Below are 26,439 nucleotides of genomic sequence, written 5' to 3' on the forward strand. Positions count from 1 at the left end.
TTTATTGCAATGTCACCATTTATTCACTCCACTACAAAAGTATAGAATTATTTGAACTATGATACAATCTTCACATATACATAATATACAGTTTAAAGAGAAACTCAGGATATGATACAAATAGTTTACAGTGTACACTGTCCTTTCATATAAGACATATCAGACGTATGATCATGCAGGTTCTCCTTTTGTTTGAATGATTTCATTTAAATTTGACTTTTCAACGGGTTACATTATATTTAATGGACTTAATATAATACTGATATAAAAATAGAGTAAGTCAGACTAAATGAGAGTACATTTTAACTGCTGCTCTCAAACACATCAGTCAAATGAACAGCATTAATGCAGATATTCCCCACTGAAACACTGTGCCCCATTTGTAAAGATCTATCAGTGTAATTTGCCTTTTCTTTCCTGTGGCCGTTGATGCCCATGAACAGTCCAAACAAACCAATCAGAAGCTCTACATTCTGCCCACTGGCACTACTGGCTGTCTGTTCTACTAGCCCAACAGTTTATAGCTGTATTGAAATGTTGTGCCACCTGTCATATTGGTAACCACTGGCTCTGACAAGGCAGTGGAAGTGCAGAGAGAAGAGAGTCTAACTATAGTATGTATGGTCATCACATTCACATCCAGGAAAAATAGTTTTGTACAACTGGACATTATAAAAACACATTTTTGAAAATATGGATTACATTCATCAACCAGAATGTCATAGTTATTTTCATTTTTTAATATAACTTCCTGTAAACACCGGCAGTCTATATCTGCAGTAAAACTAACAGAGGTAGCAACTGCACATGTACAAGTAGACACGACAATGTAAACTTACATTGGTGCTATTACTTAAATATGATAACTGCATTTTCATTCAGAGTGAGATAGGCCACTGTGGAACCATGGCTGACTTGTCTGCTTGTTTTGTTTTACTGTATTTTATTCACATATGGATGGCATTATTGGAATTTTGAGGAAAACTGGGACAGTGGTTACTTTGAGTCTCACATCTCTACTATCTAGTATTGCTTCATATCTCATAGTAGCTACATCTGTAAAGCACAATTCTCTAAGTCTCAAAAGGGGCTAGGAAAAATGTTACTATACCATTTTTTTCAATTTATAAAGAATTGAAAGTTCACACAAAAAGTTTGTTTTTTGTTCTGTTCTGTCCCCCCACCCCCACCCCAAAAAAAGAAGCAATTTGGCAAACCCTACAGTACAAACAGAGTGGAGTGACCTCCATGATGGTGGCTGTCCCTTTTGCTCACTGCAGAAATAATGGATATACGCTTATGTTTCCCTGAAAGTACATTACGTGGGTGTGCCTGGGTAAAGTTTTATAAGATAACCTGTCTTCTAAGAAATAAAAGAAAGAATTTCAACACTGCTTTCTTTCTTTCCAAAAAGTTAAAAGCTTTTTCCAAGCAACTTGAAGGTACACCTCCCCTTATCACTCTATGAAAGTGCAGCAGTGCTTCAAAAGTGGAGCAGTGAACTAACATACAGATATTGCGCGTGTCTTGGTTTTTACAAGATGGGATACAGTTGTTGTAAGCACAGGAAAAGGTTGCTGAAAACAGTATAAATCTATTTTTCAGGGAGCGTAGATTGAGGGAGGAAGCTTGAAGAAAAAGGTTTAGAAGAAAACGAAAAAATCTGTATGACATGTAAAAACAGATCATCAGGACATAAGCCCTAGATTTCTGCATGCAAGCACTAGAAACTTTACTCCTGTGATCAGCCAGTTGAGTGTGACACAAGAATATTTAATTACTGTTGTGCAGCTAGTCCGACACCACTATAGCAGATGTAATTATTATAACAATCTTGCTTACTAGTCCAATACAGCTGCACGTCCCCTACGCTGCAGTGCATCAGTCCAAAGTCCTCTCAGCCAGGAAAAATAAGAAGTGAGGCAATGGCAACAAAATGTGCCACACTTTAAATAAACTTTCACTTTTTTTTTTACTAATTAAAAAAAAAGAGTACAGGTTTAAGCGTTCAGCAAATCAAACTACCATGTCTTGTTGTTCAGTTTGGAATATATAGGGCTTTAGATGAACTCACCCTGCATTAAATACAACTACCTAATCTAACTTTCAAGTCATCACCTGTGCACTGGCCCATTCCACAAAGGCACCATTACAGAAAAGGGGTAAACGAATGGGTTCTGTTAGTGTGCACAACAGGAAGATATTTTTTATTTATTAATTCATTCATCTGTCAGTCAAAGCAGATGTTAGTCAGACCTCCAAACCATCAAATAGAGCTTTTATTTACCAATATCTGACTGATGGTGTCTGATATGTTTGGGTCCATCTCCTTTGCTGACGAAATCCCTAAAAGTGCAGTGTTTGGTCCCGCCCCTCATCATCTCCAGCAAAAAATGGTCTTACCATTATTCAGAATGAGACACTGTTCATCCCTAAATCTTCAGTGCATTTTCAGTTTTCCTCTATAGATCTTGTTGCTCACTTCAGGCTCTGGAGGAGAAGTTGACTCCAGTCACCATCTTCTGGATCTTCTCTTCATTCTTCAGTATGTTGGACTTTACAGCACAGATCTTGTCCTGCTGGTCCTTGATCAGCTGCTCCAGCTCGGCTAGTTCTGACTTGAGAGGCTCCACTGCTCTGTCCGTTGCCCTGCAGTAAAACACAGAGGGGATTATTAATTGTTTACATGCAATAATATGAAAACAGGTTGAGAAATTAACCACAGTGACCAGAAAATACAGTAACAAAACACTTAGCTGTAACAAAATGTTACTCAAGCAGCCACATCAGAGATGCTTAATACTACTAATTCAAGACAGCAGAAGTATAACAACACATGTCACACAATATTTAAAATGACAGTGTGAGCACATCTACATATGACCTGTGTTTTAAAAGAAAAAAAGGTAGATGGTACAAGTGTAACAGAAATTGACAGGAATTTTCTTGTGAAACTGCAGCACTTTTAATGAGAACTTGAGTCTGTATAGCTGTGCTAGCACTACACTTTTTAGTGTGTTGTGTATGTGCCAACCCTACCTCTGCTCCTGCAGCAAGGCCTGTGCGTGCTCTTTGTTCTCCCGCCGCCAGGTGTGCAGTTCAGCCTGCATGGCGTCCATGTCCTCCTGTATGTAGTCCATGATCTTCCCCAAAGGCAGCGTGCTACGGCACACTGTCTGGATGGATGAGCGGAGCCGCTCTATCTCCCGCGTCACCATGTCCCGCTCTTTCTTCCGCGCTGCTTCAGACACCACATTCTGAAAGTGAAGTTGGTGAATACAATGGGTGAGGTTTGGAGGAATTAAATCTGTGGTGCTGCAGACTTACAAAGAATATGAACATTAAATAAAATTCGAGGAGCGTAAATGTTGGCATTCGAGGATGACTGATTAAATTTCACGAGCGAGTTCTTCTACATCAAAGTCTTAATGTTTTCATTCCATCTGCATGATTTAAACTGAACGCTGTATGAAACAGCTGTATGAACATACACAAAGCACGCTAAAAACACTTGTGTGTCCCTAGACCAAAACATAATAAACCCTCTTTAGGAATTCTACCTTTGCCAGCAAAGTCTCAAATGCCCAGAGCCAGAGCAAGGCTGCATTTAGTGGTTTAGGATTTCAAGGCTAAAAATGTTAGGCAGGAATTCTACCAACCTAGCTGTATATATAAAGATCAAACATGCGGCTGAATTGTGTTGGCCAAAGTTGGGGGACTGGTTGATGAAGGCCTCCAGTGTATGGAGTGTGGTTGGTTTGGGGGGGGGGGGGGGGGGGGGGTGTCACCATATCCAAATTACTCTCAGTCCCTTGATGGTGAAAAGGAGGGAAGGTATCAGGGAAGGACCTCCCTTGGCAGGGAGCAAATCCAAGGATGTTTGCTCAGCTGGGCTTCGCAAGGCCTCAGAGTGTGTGTGTGTGTGTGTGTGTGTGTGTGTGTGTGTGTGTGTGTGTGTGTGTGTAATGCCAAAGTACTCTGTATCGCAACCCTAAAGCCACACACACACACTCACACATATACACCAAGCATACAGTGGACACACATAGTCCCTCTGCTCTCTCTGTCTTTAAGTCTTGTTTATTTTAGTAACAGGCTGTGGCAGTGGGGTTATTTTACTACAGTATTGAGTAACAACTACTACACTTATGCCTCCTTTCAAGTTCAACTCTTGGCCCAATTTATACTGTTTGGCTCCACAGATGGGAGCACCTGCCCAAATGAGGCAGCAGACATATTTGTGATAGTGTATAAACTAAATGACAGCTTCCTCTTCAAAACACACAATCTGTCACATATGCTTGGCATAGCTGGCACACGTAACGTTTGCCTTATCAAGCTGCCTCTGAAAACAAACCAAACAGCTCAGTAATTACAATTTGAAAAGGCACTTTGACTAGACAAGACCACACTGCAGAAATGACATCAAACATAACTGTTTGGCGTCATGTCTTTTACAGGAAGCAAGTACAAATTTCTGACAACCTCACTCTTTGTTACCTATTTGTGGTGGTTTGAGAGTGTGAGGGTTGAAACGCCTTGGCTCAGTGGTCCCCTAACAAGGTGGGTGGCTTTCCACTGGGCGCTGTGAACCGTGCAGCTAGACAAACACTCTACGGCTCATTCGGCCTGCCTGGCTGCGGTTTGGTCTGCGCGGCCCAGACAGGACCTGTGGCTTCATTCTATTTGCCGTCCCCTTGCAACCTCGCCCCTCCCCCTCTACTTCTCTGTTGGAAAATAAAAAACTTGGCGTGAAAACATGACCCCTGGTTCGTGTGCACTCTGTCCAGGTGGATATAAATCACAGCTTTATGGAGGTCTCTGTTGGGGTCTACGAGACCTGTGTGCTCCTAGTTTTCCTTTTTCTCACCCAGATCACAGAACAATATTTAGACGTGGTGACCGCAGAGGAGTAGGAGGTGAGAGAGGAGGAAGGGGTGGAGACAAGGCAGGTTTTCCCATTATCTCAGACAGTGATGAAAGCCTCGGGCAATGGGGAAGACACAGCCTTCAGCTAGTGCTAGAAAGGGCAGGTGGACTAATAAGAGGAGGTGTTTTGTCTTATAGATTAAGCCTTATCTATCTTGTGGAAGCACATACAAGAATTCTTAAATTTTGTTTTCATAAGCTTTTATGTTGTTGGACAGCAACATAATTCACTTACACTACAAACTCTCAGCTTGAATCGACTTCAAAAGAGAGCCAGCAGAATAAAATGATCATGGATGTATTGTAACAATGTAACGTGAAATGCGCCCAGTCATCACATGCCTAATCAGCTTAATTAGCAAATGCGTGCAAATATGTGATTTATGGACTGCTTGTAGGGATTTTCTGAGGCAAGAAAAAGACATTCTTCAGTGACGAGAAAAACAGCGTGCACGCACAGAATCTGTCAGCAGCGGAGCAACCTCTAGGGTATCATTAGCAAGGAAAGCAATAATTTAGACGCTAGCTGACAGCGAGAGATTAGCTTCCATCATAAGGAGAGAGGCTTCATTCATTCATTAATCAGATTCCCTTTGGTCAAAACAGGAGGATGAGAGACACATGTACAAACCTGTCATTAGAGCTGCTTTGCCCACGATCAAGCTGACAAATTTTAGTGATTATAGCAGGTTGTGGCACAGCAAGTCAGTTGCCAGAGAAACTCTTTATGAACTCAAGTGAACTGCTCTTTTATCATCACACACACAAATAAAAAAAAAAAAACGATTTGTCAAAGGACACATAGATGATTGAAGTCCTGTGCAGCAACTTTAGAGCTTTTGGAAACAATTCTACTGGCTACCGGTGACCGTTTGAAGACACTGAGGTGCATCCCAATGATTTTTAACAAAGTGTTTCTGTAGAAGACCTGAGAGGTGAGCCAGGGAGCAAAGCATAGAATGAGAACTGGCTCTGGATGTTGTTTATGGGCTTCCTCACCATTTTTTCATAGAGGGCCATTCAAAAGTCTTCCTAGATTATAAAAATAGCTCGGACTCAGTGAGGTGAAGAGAAAAGCTTACGGCCGCTGAGGTTACAGGATGTTGTTGCAGGGTCACTGTAGCCCCTTGGGGAGACAACTGAGATCATCACCCTAGGCTACAGGGTGAACTGAAAGGAAACTTCCAAAGGGACCGCTGCAGTGACTGAAAATGGAAACTGTTTTAAAAAAGGTGGCTCATTATTCAAATATTCTCATAGGGAGAAAAAGCCATTTTAAATGCCTTGCAGATATGACTTCTGATCATGCCTGTGCTGTTGAGCTTGAGGTCTGGTCTGATAACTGTGGGTGCTTCAGGTAGGTACTCCTCATAAACCTGACCAAATTCCTCTAACAAGTCAATATGACCTCTACAAAAGTAATATGACTAATGGAATGCCACAGGGCCATTTCCTTATGTTTCCACAAAAAACGCTGGATGTTTATAGAGACACAGAGGACTGCAGAAAGGAGTATTTATTTTCTTGACAATTCTGCAGAGAGTATTCTGGCCCTTCTCCTCCGTGACTCTCACTCAACAGCCATCCATTTGTATGCCACAGGGTTTATTTATACATTACAAACCTTCATCAAGGCTAATTTGATGGGGGTAAAGAACAGGGGGGAAAGAGTACACAAAAAATTCTTATGAAAACGCAGCTGCTGCAAGGGGCAGATTTTGTCTAAATAAAAAGAGAACTATCTTGGAATAATATACAATACGGCCGAGGGGTCATGAGGAAGGGCATCCCCATAAATATACAGCAAATTCTTCAGTCACACACACTGTGGTGGGATATGGCAAAATACAATCATTTGACTGTTTAGGAATTCCCTTTATTTACATCTGAACAGCAATGGGGCAGCTAGGCACTGGCATTAACAATAGCAGAATTAATTCAAAAATGACTAAGAACATAAATTTCGATGGGGGCAATAACATATAGACTGGATTTTCATAAAATATACAAAATGGTCCTAAGGCTAACATTTTTGAACTGAACATGATGTCAGATCCTAAATCAGGACGGTTTGTGACTCATTCCGACGCAGTGTTTTGATAAACACTGGCATTTTAAGAAACCAAATAGCAGCGGCTGAAATTCCAAACCCGTCATACCACATAGAATGAGGAAGCTCAATATTTACATTTTTTAACCCTGCGTGTTTTGGCGTGATTACAAGAAAAAAACGACTCCATTAAGCTGACCTCTCCACCCTTTCATGTCAGGAAGGAAGTCATTACAGTTCTTTATACAGCTGACGAGGCAAGGCCAATAATCACGGAGGGGCGGACTGAACCTATGTGCAGACATACCTGGAATAAGCTGCCGGTGCAGACCATTCAAGACACTCTGAAATGAAGGTTTGGTACCCCTGAAAACTGAGGAGGCTCCATTAGGAAAATTAGTTTAAACTGTACAGGGCTATGCTCATGTTAGACAAAGAGCTCTGCTATTTTGCCTGTGTTTTTGGTTTGTTTAATTTTTTGAAGGGAAGTGTTGAGGTGGGTAAAGACATTTAAAAACTGCATTTAACACACGCGTGAAGTTGGTTAAATACAAATCCCTGTCAAGCTATTTCAGTTCACTGGTGACTAAGCTGAGACAACTTCAGGTGTGAGTTACGAGGGACAACGTCTGAAGCCGAAGTTAGGAGGGGATAGATCGGGGGCCTTTACGCATGAATGACAGTCCAAAACAGTGCATCCATCAGAGTCAGGGTGGTCAGCTAGGAGGGGATGCTGGGAGAGTATGCTTCAGTGAAGAGGACCACCCAAAGCAGACAGCGTACGCCACCTCACACCATGGACGACAGACCAAACTGTAACCTTCACACTGATTCACACTCCAAATAATGATGAAAGACGGCTCTCTCTCTCTGGCTGATAAATACGCTGACAGAGGGGAATGTATGAGCAACAGCAGTAATGCTTCACCTTGGAATAAAAGGTTTATCTTGTCTAATATAAAGTCTAAATCAAATAGAAAATAGGAGAAAGAAGGAACTTAACAAGAAAACCTGACAACTGTGTGCTGCAGGGTTTTAATGGAGGGCATTTACAACAAAATACAGGACTAAAAACCTCAAACTGGTTATGTATCCTGTGTAGTTTTTTTTTTTTTTTTGTTTTTGAACAAACACATTCAAACAAGGGGAAGGAGTGAGAACAGTCAGAACAAGATTGCTCTAAACGATATTTCCCAAGATGGCAGATACTCTCAAACTATACACAGAACAGAGAGGTCTGTAATCAGAATAAAATAAGCATACCTAAGATATTGAGCAACACCAGAAAACAAGCTCATTTTGCTCCAGACATCTTGATGTGTGTATTAATTGTGTGTGGTCTGTTAGAGGCCATACTTCTGGTTATTAGCCCCTTGGCCTCAGTGAGGGGGAACATTTCTGTGGTTTCAAGGCGGTGCAATTACACCTCTACACTCCATTTGTTTATATCATTCTTTTGATAATATCCAGTATTGCACTGGGCCTTTCACTGCGGTTGAAACGTTTGCCCTGGAGAGCAACGCTTCCAGAAAGAGTGGTTCATAGAACTGATGGTGAGATTTAATGTGTGTTCTGAGTCACTGATAAGAATGAGCTGTAGAGAATGAGCTGATGCTGCCCTCTAGTGGAGAACTACTACTACTGTAACTGTACATACCTGTTCTTTAGATTTGGGGGCAGATGGGGACAGTTCATAGTCTTTCTTGGTCTCAAGGATCTTTTTCACAAGGCCACCTACAGTGAGGAAAACAATGAGAGGAATAGTTAAGGTTCTAATTTCTCAAAGAGAATCAAGAGAAAATGTGGCAATATTGCTCTTCTAAAATAAGAAATACAGGGGAACTTAAAAGAGACAAACAAAAATACAACATGTACCATGTTTGTCTTCACTGTCGAGTTCTTGTGCAGGCATCTGTAATAGAAAAAAATAATAGATAACTATCCAAAACTTTCACTTGGCATTTGAACAACTCGCTGTTCAGGTCACTTACCACCTCCATCTCAGGAGCATCTGAAGGTGGAGGTACTGCCTCCTCCACAAGAAATTGCTCATCTTCATCCTCCTCATCCTCCGACAGCCTCTTTCCATCCATGATGACTGGTGCTGAGGGCTTGGCACTGGACAGCCTGGAAGACAGACAAAGAGCTTGATTCATTTCTAACTGAGAACTTAGATAGCTTATAAGGAGAGGCACATGCCATCTTGTGAACAACTTTATCCAATACGACTGTTGACAGGTTAGACTTGTTCCACTTGCTAGAAGTTATAATGTACTAAGGTAATGATCTATCTCTCCCGCCGACAGAGACTAAATTTGTGTTCACAGTGACAATGTCTACTTAATGGATAAGATGGATGTTATCAATCCTTCCAATAGAGAGGATAACCTACATATAAAAGGTTAAAGAACATGTATTTGAGAATATATGGAGGTCCTTCATCAATTATGTTGAAGATTTAGACTTAAGAGACGCTCAAGTGAATGGCTAATTTCTGTGGACAATGCTTGAATGCATGAATGTACAAGTCCGTATTTCATGGCGTTAAAATGACACATTGATGAATATGAGTGGTTAAGTCACCTCTCAGCTGGGGTCACATCAGAGTAACTCTCCTGCTTCTTGACTCGGGGAGGTGCTGGACGAGCACTGCTGGGCCGTGGTATTCGCCTGTTGCTGTGGGTTGAAAAGACAATAAGCTGTTAAACTAACCATTTTGGGCCTAAATATGTTTGCACTCATAAAAGTACTTCTTGTTTTGTTTCATGAGCTATGCTTCTTGACTTCTTTTACAAGCCAAATCCTCTGTTAACAGCTCTCTGTGATTTGCCAAATGTTCGCTTTGTGACAGCTACACTGAGTCATTCAGATTTCAGGATGACAACTGTTGCTTGGAACAGTAAACATTCACAATATCAATAACAGTAAAACAACTATGACACAGCTGACCACCAAATCAGTTGCTACTATTAGTCAGTCAAAGAACAGAACATTCATAATTATCCAAATTAAAGGGCACCTACTTACATGTCTAATCTAATGGAGCTGATCCTAGATCAGGCACAAGAGCAAACTCAAGTTTCATAAGCAAAACTACCCTAAATTTAAAATAAATAAAGCAATGCAATAACATTTGTACTACACCCTCAGAAATTCTCACATAATTTAATTAGCAGCTCAACATTCTCATAAATGCCATAAATGTATTTATTTCATGGATATTGTGCAATATTGCATTAGATTTTGTTCAGGTGTCAATTCATTTGTGTTGTGTTGATGTTTGACAGACGTAAGAGGCTGTACACATGTCGCGTCTTTAACCAAAAACGCAAGGTCAGGTGCTGGCCTTTATCAAGCCAGCTTTCAAGACCGCGGTGGCAGGTTGCGTCTGAGGTTGCTGAGAAACCTTAACAAGTACGGTATCGTAGCCTCTTTACCTGAAATCCTGAGAGCATAGCTGACCTTCCATATTTACCACAGACTTTACAGAAGAACAGAAAGATATCAGTCAGCTGTGACTGGTTGTTGCTCATCATGATATGCGGTGTGTACTGCTGCATTCCAAAAGTTGAACTCTGTTAATCTCAGGGTGTAACCATCGCACCCTGGAAAATAAGCACTTGGTAACGCCTGCGACAGTGTCGCTCTGGCTTTGAGCACACCTGCTACGTGGCTACATTGAAAACAATGAATTTAAGGGCGCAAAAAATGTGGCAAGTGAACGGCCCCTGAAAGCTTAAGAAGTGGAAGTGAGATTTTTGTATGTGACAAATCTGCGTTTTTTTTGTTGATTAAGAGTAACGTTTAATTAGTGTTTGCAAAATGAGTGAAGGTTCAGGATGGACTGCACAGACCTGGAGGCCATGTCGGATGGTGCTGAGGAGCCTGCAGCATCTCCATTTTCCAGGGGAACAGGTCTCTGGGCCAACAGAGCATCTCCGTCTGTTAAAGGACAGCAATAACTTGTAGTTAGCTCAGCATAGAGAGGATTAGGCCTGTCCTTTGCATGATGAACGCTGACAATTAAGTAGTACACATATTTATAACAAGAACATACCAGTGTCTTTCTCTCAGCTAAATGCTACCACTCTGACAAAGCTAGTTCATAACACCATAGCAAAGGACACGTAAATTCAGCCATGTAACTTCAGCTGTAGCCTCCTCACATTTAACTCCAACCCATGCTGATTGTTAAGTGCTTCTTCTAAAACTCCACACATTCCTTCATGTACTTTAGAATTTAAGCAGGAAATGTGGGATTAATGGGAAGACCAGCCATTTGGCCTATAAATGGATTTTATCCTGTTAGACTTAAAGGTAGGGTCTGGAGGATTTTCCAGTTGCTGTTTGTAAACACACATTCAAATTTGGCCCCTCCTATCAGGCTCAACTCTCCCGGGTGTACGGAGCCTGGAGGTACGGAAGAAGGCTTCACAGAAGAGGTTCAGGCAAGACTTGCGCTGGTGCACGCTCAGACATGCTCGGGCACGGCACCTGCGCTCTCTCATTGGCTGGGGAAATTTCCGCCCAGAAGCAGTCCGAGCTCACAAAAACATCAAAATACAGTTAAAGGGCAGGAGCTCTGCAAACAGAGTCACCACCACACATGAGTAGAAGCCCATAGGTGATGATTAAGCAGGATTTCATTTGTATATGTCTATATTTTGTTTTGTTTGAAAATCCTCCAGATCCTACCTTTAAGTCTTAATTTTTCTGGAATTTTTAACTTTTTCTTTAGTTTTGCTAATCTCTTTTTCCCAACTACAGCTCCAACAGTATTCAATGCCTTCACCTTCTTGTGAAAGGAGAGGGAATGTCTCTTTGTTTCACATCTCCTGAGATTTCTTCCTTCTTCCCTCTGTGCTAAGGTTTTTTTCTTTTGAGAAATTTCTCCTTGTCTTCTCGGTAAGTTTGGGCTGGGTCAGGAACTGTTGCTATTGAAAGCCTTTGAAGCACTAATATTGGCCTCTACAAATAAACTTGACTGACTTGCTCAGACATTATAACAAAGAATATCATTATCCATAATCACTGTGTGTGACTGAGTCACTCAGTGAGTGACTGCACCCACACTGAGTCACTGTGAAGCCTAAACCCAAAGGAGCACTCTGACATTATAGGGAAGACACTTCTTTGTCATCCCTGACTCAGATTAGAAAATCATTCATTTCATGCCTTGTGCTTTTAATACTGAGATTGCAGTGTGCTGAGGTAAAAGCCATACCAAATATGGGTTATTTGGTATTTATGTGAGTGATCATTTTCAATATTTTATTTGTCAGTTATAGAATCCTACCATGGGAATCCCTGAAATGCATTTTAGATTAAGTGCACCAACTTTCCTGTCACGTTGACACCATTTCCACAAGGAAAATTCTTAAGTGAATGTTAAAACCTCAATATTCTCCTCTTTTTTGCATGCAACTGCACAAGAGAGATAAGAAAGAGAACATTTACCTCCCTCACTGTCAGATTCATCTGTCGGAGAACAGAAAAAGACAAGTCATTGTAAGTCATTGTAATTTCTCTCTAATACATCCATAAAAAATATTAATAGCATGGTGACACACAAGTATAGAGTATGATAAACACATGAACCAGTAGGCTGTGTATCTTTGAAATATTTTTAGGGTGTTGTTTTTTGGAAAACGTTTTCTTCGAGTCAGTGCTATAAAGCGTTTATTGTTTCTGCCAACATTAATCCTGATGAGTCACTGCTACCTCCCCCTGAGGAAACTAGTAAGTGATTTTATTGGACAAGTTGAGTGCAAATAGAAAGCTGTCAACTGTAAAACTAATTTGGACATGGTAAAAATCCCTTCTGTCAATGATTAAAGTGAAGTTATTTTAGACATCTGTATTAACTGTGTGAGATATGCCTCACTGGTGTAGGTGATTAAAATAGGGTGCTGGGGGATTTGGGAGGGTGTTACCTTGACCTCCAATCTTGGGTCTCCGCCTCTGCCCTTTGGCAGATGAGGGCCTGGGTATTCTAGCTGGACTATCAGGCTGTGAGAGACACAAAGACAAAATGGAGAAAGATCCAATTTTAGGACAAGAATAATATAGAGAAGACCTGTCATACCCATTCATCATCATTTTCTTTGGTAGGCTTGGAGTACACTCAAGTATTGTACGGCACTATTAAGCACCAATAAACACGAAAAAATAACTTTTAAACCACGCACACAGACAGTCCTCTCCATGAAAAATACAAAAAATCTAAGTTAGAAAACAAGAAGAGGGAAGTGCGGTAGTAGGATCAGCCTACAGTGCTGTTCAAATCCAGTACCAGCCAAACAAAAAAATACAATATGACTTAGACTACCAATAAATATATCCTTAAGTGTCATACTAAAAATACAAAGGCACTGGCATGTTGAAAGAGCAGCAAAGCAAAGCTGGTAATGGAAATAAATTGTGAATTGCAGATTGAGTTCTTACCTGGTTCTCAACTGCTTCTGCAGTCTGCACAGGCAAAGAGCACAGCATTACACTGTGCACTTAACAGCCACATTATCAGTTATACAGATCATAAGATGATCAGCTATACACTATAGCCCAAATTAACACTAAACCAAGTAGCCAGCCACCCCCAGGACATTGCAATGGTCACTACATTCTAACACTAAAATGCAATATACTGTATAGCTCTAAAAAAAAAAAAAGTTTCTGCAGGGTTGAATACCTCATCATCTGGTTCCTTGCAAGAATAATAGGCACAATGTAAAAACATAGAAAACAAGTTGCATGAAAAGTCAAGTTTAATTGAATATGTGCAATCAGTGACCAACTCTATGTTTCCTTAACTGGCTGACTTGACATACAGGGAACTCTGCCACACCCAATTACAGATGAGAAAATCTAATGGCCCCAATGTTAGACATTATATTGTGTGAGTTTTCTATGGGCAGAACTTACTACTGGCATGGATTTGGCTGTTTTGCTGGGCTCAGGGCTGGGTTTCTGCTGTGGCTCCTCTGATACTCTGGCCTAAGCAAACAAATACACACGGAATGTAAATAGTGGCAATTGTTGGTAACATTGAAGACATGAGTGGGGTTAAAAGGACGGGGCATACCTTGCTGTCTCCACTTTTTTTCCTCTCTTCCCCCTCTTTGTGTCGCTCTCTCTCTTTCTCCCGGTCTTTGTCTCTGTCTCTTCGTTTGTCTTTGTCTCTGTGAGAATCCCTATCTCTCGTCTTCTCTCTGCCTTTGTCCCTCTCCCTGTCTTTTTCCCTTTCTCGATCCCTCTCTCTGTCTTTCTCCTTGTCCCTGTCTTTGACTCGTCCTTTGTCTTTATCCTTGTCTCGATCCCGGTCACGGCTCTTGTCCTTGTCGCGGTCTTTGGCGTGGTGGTCCTGTTCACTGCGGTGGTGCTTGTCAGAGCGCTCCCTGTCGCGTTGGTGCTCTTTCTCCCCATCTCTGCGTCGACTCTCCTGTTCTTTGGGCTGGTCTGGGTCCTTCTGGTCCCGGCTCCCGCTGCGCTCTGTAATCTTTTTCTTCTCCTGGAATATTTCATGCCAACACATAGGGTGAGGACTTTATGTCAGCTACATCTACATATTGGTGAACTCAGCATTTGATCATCTCTAGCTATATGTTAACCAGACATGGGGGAAAGTCACACATGTGCAACTCACAAGCAAGTCTCAAGTCTTTACCTTCAAGTCTCAAACAAGTCCCAAGTTAGTTGTGGTGAAAATCAAGCAAGTCAAGTCCCTGCTATAAGTCAATGGGACTGAAGATGGAAATTAGCCACCTGGCTATAATCTCATGCATTTACATGTAAATGTCCATTAATACATATTGTCCCATTTTTAAAAAAATAAATACCTCAAATCTCAAGCAAGTCAAGTCGAGTCATTGCTCAGGTCAAGCAAGTCACAAGTCAAGTCATATGTCACATACAGCAAACATCTCCTCATGATCCACTAGCTACATGGCCTTTTGAATATGCTATGAAAAAGTCCGGTCTCTGTAGGCAGCCCAGGATCCGCAAATGGCAACAAAAACATTTGGGTCCAGGCTGCACCAACCAGCCAGCGCGAGTCCAGCGAAAGCAAGCACACACACATGAACGAGGTTTCCATGTCTCACAGTCTTGCGCAAGTGCACACACGTGAACGCAGTGTACAGAGAGGCAGTTAGAGCTACAGGCTACAATGAGGCTATAAACAGAGTTCAAATGACATTTTTCCAAACAACCTTTTATGTCTGTGCTTCAGGACACTTGGATCACTACGGACGAGCAGTATGGAGATATTTTGTGGTTTCAATTATGTATTTTTGGACGTTTGAATCTGGGGCGCCATAAGCCTCCATTAGGTGGAGCGTGCTTTTAATATTGAATTAAAGCCAAATCTTTTCGAGCCTGACTCAAGTCAAGTCATGTGACTCAAGTCCCCCATCTCTGATGTTAAGACAGACAGTACATTTTCCACCAAATGTAGGATTGAGTAGCGTGTAATTCCATAACTTAAGTGTTCTAAGGACTCTCACCTCTCTATCCAGATGACGTTCACGTCCCTCCCTGTTTTCCTTGTCCTGGGACCTGGAGGTGCTGGCCTTGGTCTTTATGTCCACTTTTTCTCCAGCAAGCACTCGCTTTACTGCATCATCACTGGACATCTGTAAATCAAGTGCAGGAGAATCATTCAGTTTAATACAGCTATAGAATCAATGACTAATATTAATGGTTGTTTGAGTATTTAACAAGGAGTGTGGCATTTTTTTTTATTGGATTTATCAGCAAGCATGTAGCACATATTTGACCAGCTGACTTGTCTGATTGATTTAGCTTCACTAAATGTATCACAGTTGAAAAACCTGAAGTATTTCTATTACAATTGTAACCAGATGTCTTCAAAACGGCAACAGCAAAAATGCTGCCTGAGATCAGAGAGGAATACACACATTCTACCTGACGATGAAATCAAACTACTGTTTAAAGAACAACTATCCCCCCGGCACCAGCTCATCTGTTTACACTCCATCTCCAGGGTTCAATTAAAATATTTCAAAAGTCTCCCTGAGGCAGCTAGACAATTCTCCCATGAGTAAAATATTTTGATGTGAAAAATAACACACACTGAATCTTCTTTTTTTGTAGCGCCATCATTGTAGTGTTTCTCCAAATAACAGAAAATATGATCAATGAATGAACTGGAGACATTGGAAAATTGGAGAGTAAGGGAGCGTTTTCGATTTCCCATTCAGCTTTTCAGTGTGTGTGTGTGTGTGTGTGTGTGTGTGTGTGTGTATTATCCCAGGAACACGGACCTTGTTGATGCAGCACTTGGCAATGGCCTGCAGCAGCTCATTGGTTTTCTCGGGCTCATGGCCAGCCACAATGCGTGCTGGCTTTGCCGCCAGGGGCTCACCGCTTACCAGCATCACGACATCTATTGCCTTCTGGAGGAAGACTATTTTAGAGTCCTTATCCTAGAAAGAAATAACGATGTGATGAGGTACAGGTGAGTGGGCAGGAGAGATACAAGATGGGATGTGGTTGTGAAAGTAAAGGAACTCCCGTGAGAATTATTTTCCAGTCTAGTTTAGAATGATTAAACCCTTGAGATGTGCACAACCTTTCAGTGTTCAACACAAGTTACCCCAGACACGCTGAAATTTTGCAAAGTTGTGCGTAATTGACTGATTCAACTACTTTCTTGGGCCAATGAATAACATGCTGGCTTTTGTAAGGCAGCAAAAAAGAGGAAATGCAAAACCTGGATTTACAACAAGGACTGCTGACACAAAATAAAGAACAAATACCCCCTCCTCCTTTGATTTAATTATTGCATTTTTGTATGCATGTAAATAAAACAGACCCTATTCCACATAAATGACCCGGCTAAGCAGTCCTTCTGGTCTATCAACCTGCTGCATCTGACAAGCCTGTCAACGGTGTAACATAAGGACCTGTAGTTAATAGGAATAAGCACACAGTGTTATCCTGGATGACCCAGCTGAACAAAGATGAAAGTGAACTATTAGTTAAAGGTTCTAAGAAAGAGAACCTGGACACGGAATTCATCCCGAGCCAACAAACATGAAACTTTGGTGTCATCTTTGACTTAGAACTAAACTTTAAGGCCCAGGTAGGGTATGTCAGCTGATCTGCTCTTATTGATCTAAAAAACGCAGCCACAGTGAGATCATTTCTCTCTCCAAGCAACACAGAGAGACTAATAGATGCTTTTACCTCTAACAGACTAGACTACTGTCATGCTCTCCTCTCAAATCTACCGGAATCAGTCATACATAATCAACAGATCGTCATTTTTATAGTGATTTTACAAATCTGTTAGTAGTTCACAGAATGTTAAATGTCACCAAAGTACAACAACCGCAAACTGACACAATTTAATTCAAGTAGCATGCCTGATGTAAGGCATCTAGTTTCGAGCAGTGACATTTATCAAAGCCTAGCATCTTTCTATCCAGTATCGACTTGGGGTCAGCTCTCAAACAGCAGACTTGAGTTCTGACACCTTGGCAGGCCATCTAAGTCATGTCCTGCCAGATCCTCTCACTCAGTAAGTCACAGAGGCAGCGTGTAGTGTTACTCCCACACAGACGCCCTCAGACTGTCCCATGTAACGCACATGTGATCTCATGCAAAAATAAAGCTGCTGCTTAAAAACATATTCTGTACACAATCAAACACATTAACAGAGACAAATTAGTGTGAGGGGAACACCGTCAACCAGTGAATAGTGATATCAGTTTTGTGCATCAGGAGACCAGCGGTTACGAAAGTTTAACCACGTGGAGACAGAGTGTGATCAGCTTACCTTAACGTTATCTGACTTCATGTCATTTTCCTCATACAGGCCTTTCAAAAAACCTGTGGTCCTGATGATCTGAAAGTGGTGAGAGGTAAAGGTTGCACATTCAGTTGTCAGATAATTTGCAATTTGAACTGTTACATATTACGTAAACAACTATTAGGCAACTATATGACAGCATTAGCTTTAAGTGGCTAATCAGAGGAAGGGACTCACACATGCCGAAACGCTTCCCTTTATCAAATATACATGACCTGCAGTGAAATATTAAACTACTCAACAGGTGGAGAGTGAGAATGAGATCTCACTTCTGTTTAGAAAAGTGAAACAGATTTTACTGTGCTTGACACCTTGTGTCAAAGGATTCTGATGTGTGTAAAATGTTGGCCGTGAAAAACAGAGAAACTGCAGTTGAGAAAAAGTGTTTTCATAATATAGATCAGATTAGACTTTGATTTCACATGAAATTTTTCTACAGCAGAATGGAAATAAGTTACAAGCTCAGGGCACTAACAACAAAGTGGGCAACAGAGTTGATGCAGTCTTTCCTGTGTTATTTTATGCAACACCTATATTTCTGGTACCACATCTATTTCATCCATGTTACCTGGCCTTTAACTGCTCAGATTTTTTGAAGTTTATAACTTGGCAATTGTATGAATTCCAAGTTCAGTCTTGATAACATCAATAAATCAGACAGTGCAGCAGTCACTACTCAGCTTTCAGAAATTCAGAAATTAAATACCAACACAAGTTTTGTTTTAACCTTATTCAGGAACCACTTAGTTAATGCTTTTTGTTGAGGAAAAGGGGCATGTTATATCTAAATTCTCTATCTGCGAAAGACAACTTTCTTTATATCAGCTAACTCATCCAGTCCATAAGGGGTATACTATCTCCATGCTGTACACGGAGTATATGAAAGCAAAAGGTTGATTGGTAAGTAGTAGCTGACCCCAGTTTGTACCTGAACAGCTGCTGCGGCTAAACAGATACCAACTGCCAAGGAATCAGACATTTAACCGTGAAGTACATCACTAAGCTTCTCATCAGCCTTTCCAAAAGGGACTCAAGGTTTCAAGTATATCTGTAACGTGCTCACATGTGTGTGTCTCAACTTTGCAAGCAGCTTTGAATAACAAAAACAGAATCAAAAACGGTAACAGTGTTGTACACATACATAGCTATAAATTATGACACAAGGTAAGCCTTAATAGCCGTAGGTGTTATCAGACAGCCCAGCTGCAATAAGCTGCTAAGCATTGGTGAGCTCAGCGCGACGGATTCGAAGAACCAGACAAATTTAACCAACTTAGTACTTACAAATGTCACTGTATTTAGCTTATAGTGGATAAAATTGGTTTGTTGATCCCTGTGTGTGGTCTGGTCGTGCCTAGCAACAAGACGACGCCGTAGACACGGCTAGCTAGCTTACTTGCTAACTCACTTTTTAAACTTCTAAGGCCACCTCATATTGAATTTTCAATGAACGTTAGCAATTATTTCTTTGGTTAATGGTCGGCCATAAGGAGTGAGCTGCTTGGCCAACCTTATTCGTACGTCAGACGGATTGATAGCTTGTGAAAAGCTGCAGAGGCAGTAATGTTACTGCGAAATTAAAGTTAACGTTAGCTAACTTAAGTTATTTGGTTAGCATTGTTCATGCTAACGCTGTTATGTTAGCGAGCTAACTGGCTAGCTTGTCTGTGTTTTTAAATTACATAGGTGAAGTTGGCCTTAGCTTTTTCATAAATATGGGCAACAGTGGCTCATAGAGTTAGTTAAACGGACGCCAGGTTGCTAACGTTAGCATAGCGTTAGCATGTCAGTCTCACCTCACTGAAGATATCATGAAGGTATCGAAACGGCGGCTTGCTAAGCAGTTTCTCAGTGAGAGGCGGCTTCTTTATCACTTTGCCCAGCGTGTCCTGGGTCTTCTTTACCACTGCCCCATTCATGGCAGCGGTCGAAAGTAAAGCTAAGACGTTTACACGCAGACGAGACGGCAAAAAACTAATATGGAGTAAAAACAACTTGGTGGCTCTGTCGCCTGGTTGCCATGTCAATATACAGCAATCCCACAGTGCATCATTAACGAAGACTGCGCCTGCGCAGAGGGTTATGGTTGCTAAGCGCTGCTTGTGGCCATAGCGACAGCTAACAATCTGCAACAAAGCTGTAGATTAGATAGATAGATAGATAGATAGATACTGTACATGGGAAAGGGACAGCATGGGTAAAAACTCTTGCAGTATTAACTTACTCTCAGACTGACATGTTTTGGTAGAAAGACAAATCAGATATGATGAGTATAAGGAAATGCTTCTGTTTATGGAAAGCTGAATGGGCCTTTTTGAGCCAGATCCCCTAACAGTCCATAAATGCATGACTGCTGGGCCTATAGGCTACATCTTTGTGAACCCCTTATAGAACTGTCACAAAATGTTATGGTCAGCAATTGGAGGAGACCAGTAGTTGAAGGTAGGGGTAAAGAGACAGATTATTTATGAATCATGTGCTCTATGTGTTGTGTGTAACAGTGTATAGCTGAGCCCTCCAGTGGTGTGTTGCCAATGGCCTACTGAGCCCAACACATACCCTATACTATGGGGAATACTACACCGGTCCCCTTTCTCATAACGTCAAACTGTTTTCAAAAATGATATTTTGTGAAATATAACTTTAATTTACTGCTAAATTAATTCAATTCAACTTCCCTATTACAACTATTACCTATCATAGTTCATCATTTATCATCATTTTTTATGTCACACAATAAGACCATAAAAAGATGGTGCTCAATGGAAAACACGTTAGTAGGCTATAAATCAGTCTCTATCATTCTGTATCTCAGTTCCAGCAATTCAGACAATGTACATGATTCAACGAATAATAAGTCTTCTTCACATAGAGAGCACAACTTTGATATACCTGTTTGGTGAGTTCAGTTAAGAGAACACACATCTGACAAAAGGGAAGGGATACAGAAGGACAGGCTCAGATGCTTGTTGCTCCGTGCCGTCGAGGTAAGAAATCTACTTTAAGCAATGTCAGCAGAGAGAAATACTTGAATAATTGCCAGTGTTTTTTATCATACCTTGATATAATAGCTTCATGAAACTTGTTGCATATAATTAGTGATAGTTTTAAACCTACTTTTAGGCACTAATGTTTTTTAAAGTTATAATAATGTTTCTGTGATGTATCCATTTTTGTAGAAATAATACAAAGTCAGAAACAGTGAAGTAGAAGCTTGTATATTATGATGTTTAATTATCTCTCATCTGTTTGTTTCTACTGCACACACAGCCGAGGGAATCTCAGCCTTGTCAAGCTTGTTTGGTGAGTTGTCTTTGCAGAAGCAAAATGAACTGCCGGTAAAGCGTGTTGTTAGTAAAACCTGTGATAGCAGTGGGTCAGCAGCATAAAAGTCTCTCAGGTGAACATCTCGCTGATTTTCAGCTTAATCTAATTGCCATTGCAGGTCTCTCAAAGGACAGGAAGTGATGCTTCGTTGGGTCTTGTTGGCTTTGTTCCTTGGTGTCTGTGCTGGTGCCGGACAACAGAAAAAAATCAGCAAGAAGGCTCAGTCCCTTGCAAGAGGTTTGAGATTTTATTTTTCTGTTTTAAGAATTACTGAACTACTGAATTTATATCTGTGAGCTTGAGTTTGCTAGTTTTCACAAATAAGTCCTGAATTTGAATTGCCAGTGATTCAATTAATATAATGGAACCATAGAGAAGTGTACCACACATTGCTGTTAACTTCATCGCCGTTTTGTCTTGCAGGATGGGGGGACGGTATTAACTGGGTGGAAACTTATGAAGAGGGCCTTTCAAAGATGGTTGAAACGTAAGACTCTACACCCTCTACACCTTGATCCAAGCCTTGAATAGTTGTTGATTCTGTTTGGATATGAGTTTTGATTGTGAAAACAGAATGTAAATGTGAAAGTGCAATAAGTGTGCTTCATTTTGTTCACCTGCATTCTCAAGATTGGATTGGAGCCTTTTTGTATGCAATCTGTGAGCGTGATATAGTTTCAACCTAATGTGGCCATAAGGATGATGAAGTGACCCAATGGTTAAAGTTGGGATTAAAATAATGTATAATGCAGATTTGATCTATGACTGATGGAATACAGAAACTTAAATGACATTTTATTTGTCATTATCCCTTTAAATTCTTCCATATGAAACTTGATTTCTCAGGGATGACGTTGTGTAATACTGCATTCACACCCATCATTGTGGTTATTGTGTTGAGGAATGTGTTAAGTTGTCTTTCTCTGTGGTTTTGCTCCCACAGTCAGAAGCCTCTGATGGTCATCCATCATCAAGAGGACTGCCCGCACTGTCAAGGTACAGTAGTCACTCTAGTATATTACAGCTGGAAAACAAAAAAAAGAATGTAAAGAAACATAGGCTTGCACATCATGCACTGTCCTTCTCACCCTGATTTGGGCTTGGTTTTGTGGGGATCACAATGGGTGCATTCCTTAATACCTGCCAAGCAGCAAGCAGGCTATGAAAATAGATTAGAATCTTGTTCATTAATCACACAGCTGGTTTCCTGAGTGTAAGCTCAGTGGAAGTCTCCACGGGCGTTTCTTAACACATGAACAATAAAGACCGCCTACAGGGGAAAAGTCTGGCTTTTACTTTTGACTTAAATTAGGTATAAGGAGAGAAGCAGAATATTTTACAGCCTGCCTTTGAATGCCACAAATGCCATGAATAACATACCAGCACTCATCATTACTCAGGTCGGTCCCTGACTCCATTGTACTATTTGAGGACAATTTAACTAAGTTGGGTTTCATATATTCAAAGCGTATTACATTGTATGATCTTTGGCAAGAAGACATCACGTGCAAAACTTGTTCCTAACTAGCCATGCTTCATCTGTGTTTGTGAAAAAGTAAAAAGGTAAAGTGCATGGGCTAGAAGTTTTTGCCATCACTATAACGCATACTTTAAAACCACTTATTTTTTCAAATCTTAAATCTAAGATAAACTAATTTATTTCAACAGCTCTGAAGAAGGCGTTTGTTGCTCAAAAGACGATCCAGAGAATGGCCAGAGATGATTTCATCATGCTCAACCTGCTGGTGAGTGCAGTGGGCTTGTATGACGAAATCTTATTTCAGTTTAAAACAGTGTACTCGTGTAGACATTGCAGCAAGTAGTAATGAAAAATGTAGACTGAGTGACTGATATAAAGAGGTATTGTGTTGATATTGGATAGCTGTAGTGGATATAGAGTTCTTAGTACAAGTAGATTTTGCAACCAGACACATGTTCTTTGTTCTAGAAATGTACTAAATGTGTTTTTTACAGGTAGAGACCACGGACAAGAATATGGCCCCTGATGGCTACTATGTTCCCAGAATCCTCTTTGTCGGTAAATGCTCACACCATTTATCATAATTTAGAATTCATTAATACATTTTAGTCTAATAATCATATTTACTTCCATTTTAGTGGGTCCTTTGAGAGTCCATCAGACAGTCCATCCTCTCTTTCTTAACTCTTTGGGGTCATTTTCCATCTAATGAGCTAAACACAATTCTAACCCAAATAAGGGTTTGTTTGAAAATTCTCAGAACTGATTTTTGCATCGTTTTGAGTCGCTAAAAAAAGATCTCACAGTCGCTTTTATGTCTTTTTAGCTGAATATAGATTGGAACAGAACAGATGGCATAGACATGGCACTGATGAGAAGGAATACTGGCTAACAGAGTCAGTAGTTATGTATTCTTAATGATGGTGTGGGAAGAGTTGGGGAAACTAGGGCCAGATATTCAGTTTTTACACTCAGTCCCAAATAACCACTCATTTGGCTGAGATGTCACTACATGCCTTCTCACTGAAACGGACACCTGTCGCCTGTTAGCCTCTCTGTCTTTCACAAATCCTTGCTTTATTTTAAACTTCATATTTTCACCACTAGTTGCTCTTAATGACTGTTACAGAAACACAAGCAGTTAACAAAATGAATGGCAGTAATAGCCATACAGTTAATGATCAGATAATGCTGATGTTTAACTGTGTGTGGGTGTGTGTGTGTGGGTGTGTGTGTGACATGTCTTTCTGCAGATCCATCCAGGACTGTGCGCACAGACATTAAAGGAAAGTACGGGAACTTCGGCTACACCTACGAGCCCAGTGACATGACGTTCTGTGAGTGACCGTACACTCTTTTTGCCGCACACCTTATCTGTCAGCAGCATGAAGACAGACTGAGCCCCCGCTGTTTTTAACCCTCATCTTCCTCCCTCCATATTTTGACAGTGATGGCAAACTTTTAGTATGAAATGGGTCTGACAGAGAAAACAGGAGGCTGCATTGATGTTATAGAGGGAGGCAGGTTTTAGGTTTCAGCAGGAGGGCATTAAGGAGGTGGGAGAAGTATTATAGCTGCTGCGCTCTGACTGCTTCTAGAGATACTGTGCCATTTTCAGCACATCCTTGTTTCCAATTTGGAGAATGAAGTTTTGGTTATATAAACTTTTTTGGCCAGTTGTCTCAGAGAATGAAGAATGAAGTTTTGGTTATATATAGTTTTTTGTCCAGTTGTCTCATGTAAATGAGCCTAATTGGGTCTTGAAAAAGCAAAAAAAAAACAGGCTTAATGCATTGAGGTATTTCAACCTGGAAGGCAATCAGACTAACTACTGTGCTTTAAACCTTAAGGGTAGGCTAACTCGCTATGGACTTCATAATAGAAAGCTCCTCTGGGCTTCAGAAAACTGCAGCTCTGCTTCCAAGAAATGTTTGTAAAAATGTGTTCACCATTTAATTTGTGCCAAGGCAAAATAATAGAAACACCTATTCACACAGCATACGTTGAACACTTACTGTAGTTGAGCACCCTGAGGTGAAAGCAAACCACACCTGCATTTTGTGTTGTAAAATTAAAATCTAACCTGACTTGTTTTGAGTTTGGCCTGGATCAGAAAGTGCAGACTCTGCAAAGGCAGTTTGACTGAATTCAAGTCAGTGTCACTTGCCTTGTCTTAATTGGCAATTCTGTCTTATTTGGGGTTATATTTATCTAGATACAAGAAACACGTCTTTTACAGATCTTCCAGTGTGTTTTGACACATACTCTGTTTCAAACTTTCAAGACAAAAACATCTAATTTCAAGTTTTGGTCTTCTGTTGCACACAAGTTCATCCTAAGTTCATCTGTTCAGCCTGTCACATTCTACTGATAGTAATGGTGCTTCAGATGGCTTACATCTCATTCAGTTATGTCATTATTAAGACTATAGTCTGAGCGTAATTATTAGACTTCCCTTTCTGGTGGACAGAGCACATTGAAAGTGTGATCTGCTGATGGTGCTCGATGAAAAGGAACAGGGACAATAAAGTCATTGAGATTCAACCTCAGGGGATCACGAGTATCTTAACCAAATCTCCTCCCACTCCATCTAGATATTTTACTGCTAGATAGTGAAAACTCTGACCTTCTGGTAGCACATGTGGAAAACTCAGGGCTTCGCTAAAGTTATGTGGATTCACCCTCTGGCGACCATGAATACATGTACCAAATTACACGGCAATCCATTCAGTTGTAGATGAGATATTTCAGTTTGGACCAGAGTGGTGGACCAACAGATTGACACTGCAATGACACATGATAAGATTTTGGTTGGCGATGTGACTCAGTGTTTGACACAAATGCCTCCCCAACCAGAAGGTCATGGGTTTGAATGGAGCAGGGCCAGGTAGTATTCAGGTCTTACCTGCAAGGAGTATTATCATCAAGAAATAGATAATAGTAATCTTATTGTAAGTCACTGGATCTTCGAGAATTGAATATTAGTTGGCTTGTAAGTGAATTAACTACACAAAAGAAGAGGTCCTTGAAATGATCATTTTCATATTATTTTTAGAACTTCAGTAGCTAGACATCCTGATTTATTTTAATGAATATATCAAAGTTTGTTGTCACGTAAATGTTATGTGACATTTTTGCAGCAAACCTTTTTGTCGGCAGGGAAAAATATTTATGGTCTTTCTCCTAATTTGTCCTTTCTTTCTCAACAGTGATCAAAAACATGAAGAGAGCCAAAGTCCTGATGCACACTGACCTTTAACATGGCTCAATCTGACTTTTCTCGATCTTCCAGTCGTGCCGGGCAACCTGCTCAGTGCTCAGCACCAACATGTTTACACACTCCTCAGAGCTCAATAAAACTATGATACATGAACAGAAAGTAAGGTGTCTATTTCTTTTCCACACAACAGTAATGATGCCAATAGTAATTGGTATTGAAGCTTACATATAGGAAAATGTAATAATTTATAGTTCAACTTAAATTCAAAACTAATTTATATTTTATGGTGAGACACTTCAGGTGAAAACAGTTTTTTTTATAGTTTTTGCCTCCATAACATGTCTTCTGTCAGACAAGTGGAAAGAAAATACACACTTAGGTGTTTATTTTATTCCAGAGTCCTGTTCTGGAAATGTACACAAAAGGCACAAATTTATTCAGATAATGCCTCATTAGGATAATTAAACATAGAATTTCAGAAATGATGTAATACAAAAAATAATTGCCTTACTATGAATAATCAACTGGGATAGTTTCATGGTGGTATATCTACTTAACTAAAACTGTTACCACAGTCACCTGGGGCGACTCCCCTTAAACAC

At 40.6% G+C, this 26,439-nt stretch overlaps 2 protein-coding genes across 3 annotated transcripts; one reads left to right on the top strand and one right to left on the bottom strand.

Annotated features, from left to right (window-relative positions):
• Positions 1 to 19,845, bottom strand: traf3ip1 (TNF receptor-associated factor 3 interacting protein 1). Of its 2 annotated transcripts, XM_033618248.2 has the most exons (16): positions 19,607 to 19,845; positions 17,778 to 17,846; positions 16,261 to 16,422; positions 15,481 to 15,609; positions 14,061 to 14,486; positions 13,901 to 13,972; positions 13,424 to 13,447; positions 12,913 to 12,988; positions 12,437 to 12,457; positions 10,834 to 10,921; positions 9,563 to 9,655; positions 8,971 to 9,106; positions 8,855 to 8,891; positions 8,637 to 8,713; positions 3,040 to 3,257; positions 1 to 2,649 (listed from the first exon to the last, which is right to left on the bottom strand). In XM_033618248.2, exons 1-16 carry the CDS (start codon positions 19,727 to 19,729, stop codon positions 2,484 to 2,486), a joined length of 1,917 nt encoding a protein of 638 aa, XP_033474139.1. In that variant the 5' UTR covers positions 19,730 to 19,845; the 3' UTR covers positions 1 to 2,483. The 2 variants fall into 2 exon arrangements, with proteins under 2 accessions (XP_033474139.1, XP_033474141.1); XM_033618250.2 differs by lacking the exon at positions 13,424 to 13,447.
• An 852-nt stretch (positions 19,846 to 20,697) lies between these two features.
• On the top strand, positions 20,698 to 25,996 carry agr1 (anterior gradient 1). Its single transcript, XM_033618084.2, has 9 exons — positions 20,698 to 20,797; positions 21,081 to 21,113; positions 21,256 to 21,374; positions 21,561 to 21,624; positions 22,081 to 22,133; positions 22,806 to 22,882; positions 23,112 to 23,175; positions 23,871 to 23,954; positions 25,827 to 25,996. Exons 3-9 carry the CDS (start codon positions 21,278 to 21,280, stop codon positions 25,874 to 25,876), a joined length of 489 nt encoding a protein of 162 aa, XP_033473975.1. The 5' UTR covers positions 20,698 to 20,797; positions 21,081 to 21,113; positions 21,256 to 21,277; the 3' UTR covers positions 25,877 to 25,996.
• Positions 25,997 to 26,439: the final 443 nt, after the last annotated feature.

This window comes from Epinephelus lanceolatus, chromosome 14 (assembly GCF_041903045.1).
Source record: "Epinephelus lanceolatus isolate andai-2023 chromosome 14, ASM4190304v1, whole genome shotgun sequence".
Classification (NCBI taxonomy): Eukaryota; Metazoa; Chordata; class Actinopteri; order Perciformes; family Serranidae; genus Epinephelus; species Epinephelus lanceolatus.